At 43.1% G+C, this 8524-nt stretch overlaps 2 protein-coding genes across 2 annotated transcripts; one reads left to right on the top strand and one right to left on the bottom strand.

Annotated features, from left to right (window-relative positions):
• Positions 1 to 990: 990 nt before the first annotated feature.
• LOC123119899 (PXMP2/4 family protein 3) lies at positions 991 to 4429 on the top strand (the record flags this gene model as incomplete). The annotated part of the gene is given in 4 exon segments (XM_044539865.1): positions 991 to 1337; positions 1961 to 2189; positions 3624 to 3748; positions 3833 to 4429. Coding segments are annotated over 4 exon segments (800 nt in total), but the record flags the coding sequence as incomplete, so codon positions are not given.
• Positions 4430 to 4453: 24 nt separating this feature from the next.
• On the bottom strand, positions 4454 to 6998 carry LOC123119900 (uncharacterized). The gene is made up of 3 exons (XM_044539866.1): positions 6662 to 6998; positions 5080 to 5172; positions 4454 to 4994 (listed from the first exon to the last, which is right to left on the bottom strand). The coding sequence occupies exons 2-3, from the start codon at positions 5137 to 5139 to the stop codon at positions 4584 to 4586; spliced, it is 471 nt and encodes a 156-aa protein (XP_044395801.1). The 5' UTR covers positions 5140 to 5172; positions 6662 to 6998; the 3' UTR covers positions 4454 to 4583.
• Positions 6999 to 8524: the final 1526 nt, after the last annotated feature.

Below are 8524 nucleotides of genomic sequence, written 5' to 3'. Positions count from 1 at the left end.
ATATTCCTAGCAACGCAACCACAATATACTTTTTTTAACACGGTACAAACGCAAGTGATCATACATACACATATACTCATCCCTATGAACGCACGCACATACATCCTACCCCTATGAGCACCTCCGAGAGACCGAGCCGACATATCATCCTGAGATTTACGAAGTCACCGTAGGCGCGCCTCGTCGTCGAAGGGAACGTCTCCTTACACTGAAAGCACATCGCCAAAAATTCTAAAATAAATTCAGAAATAATGAAGCACCAGGACTTGAACACTGGTGGGCTAAGATACCAATGTCCCTCTATCCATCCAACCACGGGTTGGTTGGCTCGCGTAACGACATATACTTTTTTCGAGAGTACGCCTAAACGTACCTTAGCTTTATAGAAGGCAGAAAATAGTTACAAAAAAGCTACTACTCGATGCGAACAAAGAGTGTAGCACGAACACCACACCCAACAAGGCCAAAGACAAACACCACGTCAAGCGAGCTACAACGCAAAAGAGCCTATCCTAGAGAGATACACAGAACCGCGTCTCGACCGACGCCGAAAACCTCCAAGACCACCAACTGCTGCAGAACTTCACTTGCCGACGCACCATCCACCCTGAGCGCCTAGAAGAAAGTGGCAGATAGATGGCAGGACTCGCGTAACGACATATACTAATCGTACGAAGAAGCACGGTTTAGATTTAGACTCTCGTGTACTCCCTTCGTTCCTAAATATTTGTCTTTCTAGAGGTTTCAACAAATAACTACATACGGAGCAAAATGAGTGAATCTATACTTTAAAATATGTTTATAAACATCCGTATGTGGTAACCATTTGAAATTTCTAGAAAGATAAATATTTAGAAACGGACGGAGTATATTTTAGGGCACACGACACTGCGGCGTGCGCCCCGGCCCCTTTCCCCTCCTCCTTTCTTGTGTTCCAAGTCCCGGACCCTCTAAACCCTGCAAGCACTGGACAACCACAGAAACCCAGACCCCCCGCCGCCGCCGCCGCCATGGTCGCCGCCGGAGCTCTTCACGCTGGCAGCCGTGTCCTCCTACCGATCCGCCGAAGCTTCAGCACACCCTGGTCCCACGTCCGCTCCCACCTCCACTCCACCAAGCCCCCTTCTGCTCCACTCCCGCCCCCACCTCCGCCGCCGCCTTCTTCCCACGCCGCGTCCGCGCGCTTCACCCCTGCCTTCACCCCTACCACTAGGAGGAGCGGATCAATCGGGTCCGGGGTAGTCGCGTGGTACCTGGGCTCGATCGAGGCGCGGCCCCTGCTGACCAAGAGCATCACGGCTGCCACAATTTACACCGTTGCCGACCTCACCTCCCAGGTGACATTGTGTTCTTTCGCGTTATCTCCAAATCTTCATTTCCTGGAGGAAACGCCGTTGCTGGTGATTTCCGTGGCGCTGGAATCCTGGAACGGTTCACTTCGGCAGTCGGAGATGATATTCTCTTATGCTCTTATTTCGTATGTAATCATGGTCGTGATAAATCATGTCGTTGTTCTGTTTGAGTCACAGAAACGCGGGATTAGCAAAACATCAATTTTGTAGAAATGGTGCTATATTATCGTCAGCATAAGTTCATAAAATACATTTTAGTGTAGCGAATTTCTGGAAATAGCACAGATCGAAATAATTGTTTCGAGTTGATCCAAATTCTAAACCTCTGAAGTAATGGAGATGGCAATCCTCTTAGAAACTCTAAATGTAGTGCATTTGAGCGTAGGAATTTTTGACTCACGATGCTACCGCCAGCATGTGGACTTTATCCTTTGGTTTCTTCACTGTCAGGAACACTGCTTTGCAGTATGAACTCTTGTAATTGATTGCATTTACCGGCTAACCAGTTCACGCCAGGAACTAAGTTGCGATTGACTGCTGTTTACTGTTTCCTTAGGAGGGGTATTGCTTCTTATATATTTTCTTCTGTTTTGTCGTTGCCTCTTCAGATGATCACACTTCCTCCTGAGGAGTCACTCGATCTAATTAGGACTCTGCGCATGGCTAGTTATGGGATGCTGTTCTCAGGACCTTCACTGCACTATTGGTTCAACTTTATCTCAAAAGTAGTCCCCAAAAAGGATGTAGTGAGCACCTTCAAGAAGATGTTTCTAGGACAAGCAGTTTATGGCCCAATTATTAATTGTATTTTCTTCTCGTATAATGCAGGATTACAAGGTATCATACTCATATGCTTCTCTATAAGACATATTTACATAGTTTTAAATTTACTATGTACTTCTGTTTTGTTGTTAATGCGCTTTCTGTTTTTTCCCCATCTTCTTGACTTGATTTTGTTTTTACTTCTCTTGGGACTTGCTTCTATTACCCTATCTTTATAATATTGACCTATCAACTCCAACTGTGCTGCTTTATATGCATGTCATTACTCTATTTCGGCATTGTTAATATACAAACAAATATCTGAGCACACAATAACACACCATACACAATTAAGCTGATGTTTTTTGTTGTATTGTTTATTTGTGTTTAGCATATTGTAGTAGAAAAGGTAAACATGTGGTATTAAAATTAAGTAGTTCCTTCCTGGGATTCTAAAGATTCGTTCTCTCCAAAGAAAAAATAAAAGAATGTTAGAACCTAATTGCATGATTCATTTTCCTATTGTTGAATCCCTAATCTCCTTCATGCATTTACCATTTGTACTTTTAAGTCTGCTAGAGTTGAAACATCCTGCTTGGTTCTGAAATATTAGGTTTCTGGCCGCAAATTATACTCAATGAGTTAGTAGGCCTGAAGGTGGAAGTGAAAGTAGTAAATGGCCAATTTTCAGACCATACATGGCACCTCATATTCTGCAGAACATGAAAAATATTTGTATACCAGCTGTCAATGGATATAAATTAAGATGTTAGTTGGAGATAAATTTGTCAATGGATATTCGATACAAAAAGATAACAATACAAGATAGGCCATTCAATTTTAGTGCTCCTTGTTTATGTTTCATAAAATAATAATGCCAGAATTTATTGTTCTGTGCCTTCCAGCTGCATCAACTAAGTGTAGTCATGCTACTAGACTGCAGTCTGTCCTTGCAGTCGTACCCATCTATTATTTTGGTCTTTATCCATTCAAACTTAGTATGACCGACGGACAACATAAGAAACATGTAAAAACCCAAAAGCTGGTGATTGTTTCGCTTGGTAAATTCCTTCACTAACAGTCTGATGTTTATATGTTGAGGCGCAGTATTTCTAATTTCTGCTGACATCCCAATTACACATGCACACACACACACACACACACACACACAAAATGATCATAAATTTACGCTTTTACTGGTTTCTAAGATCCTTCTATATATCTGGTAAAATGTCCTATGGGTCACGGACCACAATACCACCAATTTCATGATAAGTTTTGCATGCTCCGTAAAGAAATATAAGAGCGTTTAGATCACTAAAGTCAGAGGGACTAGTAAACATTTATGCCCACTGTGTACTGTAGATCATGATGTGAGAAGCTATGTTCAGATAAACGTACATGCAGTATACCTTCCCTGCCAACTTCAAAACAAAAACTTCTCTTTTGCGTATATTCTGGCAATGACACTCATGAGTCCTCTAATTGCTTGATCGATATGATTCCCAGGTGAGACGATCCCAGAGATCATTGCAAGATTAAAGCGGGATATAATTCCGACCATCAAAAGTGGGCTCATTTATTGGCCTCTTTGTGACTTCATCACTTTCAAGTTTATCCCTGTTCATTTGCAGGTAATGTTAAGTCCCTGATATATTCTACCTATTTGAGCTTCAAACTTGTTTGACAACAATCTGAACTGAGGATTTATTTTTCAGCCGCTAGTAAGCAATTCCTTTGCGTTTCTTTGGACCATCTACCTAACATACATGGCCGGCTTAAAGAAACCAGGCGTGGAGGTGATCACGAGCTCTTAGTCATAATCAAATGACTGAGTTTCTGCCAGTTATTTCTGAAAGGAAGTCTTCATGGGCATTACTTGGAACTATGACGGGGCCGTCATTACCACCACTAGCTCATTTAAGCTTTCAATGTTCAACGACGAAAACGGAGACAAACTGCTTGCTAGGCATATTTCGTATTCAGTAGAGTAGTATCCACCAGGCTTTTCTAGCTTGCGTACAGTTTTGGGTAGGCATTTCTGTATGGATGGTAGAATGACACTAGGCATTTCTCCCATCTTTCTGAAGTTTGTCATATTGCACTTAGAAACAAGCAGTTTTTACCAAATTGTCTGTGCCCAGTTATGCAGATGTTAGGTAAAATTGTTCTTGTCCCTAAGATAAAGTGGACAAGGTAAGGTTTACGCTTGAAGATCTCTACATACAATGCAACATTTATTAGCGGATAGTTATGTACATCTCCCTCCCTTGTACGCAGAAAGAAGACGATTACACAGTTTGTTCGCTTTTTCTTGGCGTTGGTGTTCTTTGAAATGATTTTGTTGTATTTTTTGTAGATGTGAATGATGACTTTCTATTGATCGCATTCCTCTGATTGCAACGAATTAGTTTTTTGATGTACATATAATAATGCATATGCTTCTGTAAGCCACCCGTAGCTAAGCCATTAAGCCATCTTGAGACTTAAACATTGGTAGAGCCAGGGAGACTGCGTGAGCTGATCATCATGCCTCTTGCTCTCATGTTGAAACCTCAGGTCTACATTGGACTTGGGGAATCGCTGCCCCGACTCTGATTCAGCAGAAGTCGACGATGTCACCGTTGCTCCAGACTCGGAGTTGGATGTCATCTCCTGCTTCCTTGTATCACCCCCAGTTGCTAGTGTCAGCTCCAGGTTGAAGTCCTCGGTGAAACGAGCGGTCTTCTCGCCTGAGTTGATGTGCCATTGTGGTCGATCTGTATCCAGCATCGGTTCTGGTCGAGTATCCTCTCTTGCCTGAGCTGGGCTCATCTTAACAGCCTGCATCTCCTTCATCAGCCGCTTCTGAACCTCGTATACGCGATGCAGCTCGTGAACCTGCTTCAACAAAAGAACAGTCCGTTCAATATTTCCACCAATATAGCTAGAAGATGGCACTACTTGTAACCAGACATTGGTTTACCTGTTGTCTGAATGTCTGCTCTTGCCTCAGGATGGCCATCTTCATATGTTTCTTCTCCATCTCTCACCAACCCACACGAAGTATCAGCCTCACCTGTTTCATCAGAGCCTGACACATGAGCACCAAAAGTTTTTCTCCCAACAATAGCAAGATACTGCATATGCGTTGCAATAATTGGAGCTTTGTTTATGTGCTGGTTGCGTGTCTGCTTGTCGTGAATTATCTCCTACCTTGAGATGGAGACACTCTCATGTGTAGCTTCTGAATGATTGTACTTGCTTCTCTATAGCTCTGTACAAGTTCTATTATTCTCCACATAGGAGTATCCAGCTTGCTTTGCCATTTTGCCAATTAATAAGTTGTATAGTTGTGTAAATGAGTATCCTATGCAAGCATAAATAAATGCTATGGTGGTGTGTGACGTGACCTAACAAATTAATCAGTTTTTATGTGAGCATGTGAACTGGTTTGTTACAGGGAAATAACATGGGGGAGACCCGGTTGTTTTTTCTGTCGAGAAATGTTATATAAAAGTTTGGTACGTATTTTCCTTGTGAATTGGCTGAGAGTTTTAGAGCAATATAAAGCATATATCATGAATACCATCGTAGATCATATGAAAGGGAGTTATGCACGTTGGTCAGACAATTTGGACTGCTAAGATCTTGAGTTCGTGGAGGCTATGGTAAGAAGCATTTTTAGGTCTGATCATCTTAAGTTCGTATGCCTGCACAATTCTAATTTTGGCTTCTAATATACGTACTAGATTTTACAAAAATATGTAGGTTTTCCTATCTGTAACCCAAACTCCATCAGCCTTTCAGTGTTTCCCACCCATCCCTGCCCAAATTGAAACCTACCGAATTTACACCCTGCAACTGTAGTACCGTTTGATTCTTTGAGATAGAATTATACTCCCTCCGTTCCCAAATGTAAGTCTTTGTAGAATTTTCAACAAGTGACTACATACGGAGCAAAATGAATGAATCTACACTCTAAAATATGTCTACATACATCCGTATGTTGTATTCCATTTGAAATGTCTAAAAAGACTTATACTCCCTTCGTCCGGAAAAGCTTGTCCCTCAAATAGATGTATCTAGCACCAAGTTAGTGCCAGATTCATCCATTTGAGAAACAAGCTTGGGACAAGTTTTTTCGGACGGAGGGAGTAGAAAACATGACACAATTCTGCATCTCCTTCCTTGCTCTATATGCTTGCATGCCATTGTGCTTCCCCAGAGAAACTAGGAAACAGTTTCAACACAGATGGCAGTCCTTAAAAGATCAGAGAGCCCTAAAACGACAGGAGGAAGACCAGCTACAGCTTCCTGGCAAATAGAAACATGCCATTGCACTTTCTCAAGGCTGAGCATCAGCACCGTCCTTTGCACATGGAATTACAAAGAATGAAGAACAGAAAGAACGAAGAACCGATCAAAGGACCGTGGTTCGTAGACTTTGAAGATATTATTATCATGTCCCAGGAAAGCTAGCTGAATTGCAGAACTTTCAAGACAAGAATCATCGGAGATGAACAAGGTAAGAAAGAGGAAGGAAGTATCAAGAGACTTGTGCTCACCTCTGGCAAGGAGTCCTGTTTCTGAATTCTTCTCTTCTGAACAAGGTAAGGCACTCTCCCTCTTTCTCCCCCAAGAAGATCTCTCTTGCTAGCTACTTCTAGGCCAAGGTCCAAACCTTTTTGGTTCTGTTAAGAAGCAACAGGTTGGCATGTATCAAATCTGGTGAGGCAGGGAGGGGAGGGAGGGGATTTAAGATTCTCTCCTGTCATTAGTTCTACTGTCATGGTGGGGCCTTGTGGCCGTGCCAAACAAACCCAAGCCACTTAGGCCAATGGAGTTCATGCATGATAAAGGAGCCAAAGATGCTCCTATGTAGGTAGTGCCAAGAAAAGGATAGGACCAAGATAACAAGCCCCAGCTATTAATATTCTCATCTCCCGGGCCAATAATCCGAGCGCGGCCCCCCTCCCACGCTACATCGTGCAAGATTTCCGTTGTCGAATTGCACGAATCGATATGTTTATCGCACGACGGATCTTGTTCATGTTATGACAAGTGTAGGTTTCTTTAGTCATTCGATTGTTTGTGTTCTCAGTGGGGTTGTGGAGCTTTTGTTGGTTTATTAGAATGTTTTTTTGTGGATCACTGCATCATGAGGTTCACTGAACAGACAGCTAGGCATGTCATGTTTTAGATCTCATATTTTTTTGAGGGGTGTTTTAGATCTCTTATAGGAGTACTCGCATGTGCACTGGATTAAGATTATCATCACCACTTGTCACAGCTCATAGATATAATCTTTCATTACTGTCATCCAAAGTCAGAACATATGCCTCAGCATCACATGAAAAGAAAAGAGTATAAAAAAGGTGCCCAACTCAATTGATTGCCACAACAGAAGGAAATACTGTAATAAGCAGTACAAGGCCCATCAGTTTTACCGGGTTAGTTACTTTCTTACGGCCAAGGCCCAAGGGGCAAGCGAAGAATTACTATTTTTTTTGCGAAGAATTACTATTAACCTGAAGGCAGGATCTTTTTTCCTACAGACAGATCCAGCAATGAATCCTGACCAGATTCAGAATTCAAGTGTGGATCTTGTGTTGGCTCATATGCTGCTCAAGATTGGGCAGTGTGATTGGATAGCGAGTTATGTGGGAGTGGTTGGTAACAATAACATACATGCGTTGGTCCCGGTCCCCCCTCACCCTCAGGATATGTGGGAGGGAGGGAGAGGCCTGCAACGCAAGCAAACTGTTCACTCCCATTCCAAGGATTTTGACAAGTCAGGGCCTCAAGATCCAAGAGCTGCATGCATGATTAGTTCAACACACATGGTGTCAGCCCTATCACTGTCCATCTAATTGCCACCCCATGCATGTCCCCATCACCTCCCCCCATAGGATTAGCTGGATTTGTTAGATGTTTGTAGACTTGTCGTCTGGGTTAGTAGATGCATGATTTTGTTTGGGTGATTGGGTGCTTATGCCCCAATCTTCTTTGACTGCATTTGCTGGAAATCGAAATCCCTGCCTTTTCGGTTTTAGTAGTTGTTAGTACTTTATTTCAGGTAGACACCTGGGGATGGCCAAGGAAAGAAACCACCTGATCTGTCTTTTATGGATCGGCGAGTTTCTTCCGACGGAAACCTCCCTTCCTCCTTTTCGCTCCCTTTAAGAGCATCTACAGCCGGAGTTGGCAAATCCGACCCCTCAAACGCCTACGGACGCGCCTGGGCGCGTCCGCGGACAGTGACCAGTCATCCTTTAAAAAACGCATTTCACATTCGGATACCTCAAATCCATATTATTACATGCACGGGCGTCCTCCCGGGCGCGGCGGAGGCCAGACGGCCAGCTCCTTCTCGGGGCCGCGTGGGATGAACTTGGGGTCGACGGATCTGGAGGTGAAGGACTCGGATC

The sequence above is a fragment of the Triticum aestivum genome, chromosome 5D, assembly GCF_018294505.1.
Source record: "Triticum aestivum cultivar Chinese Spring chromosome 5D, IWGSC CS RefSeq v2.1, whole genome shotgun sequence".
Taxonomy (NCBI): domain Eukaryota; kingdom Viridiplantae; phylum Streptophyta; class Magnoliopsida; order Poales; family Poaceae; genus Triticum; species Triticum aestivum.
This window is presented reverse-complemented; position numbering and strand designations above follow the sequence as displayed.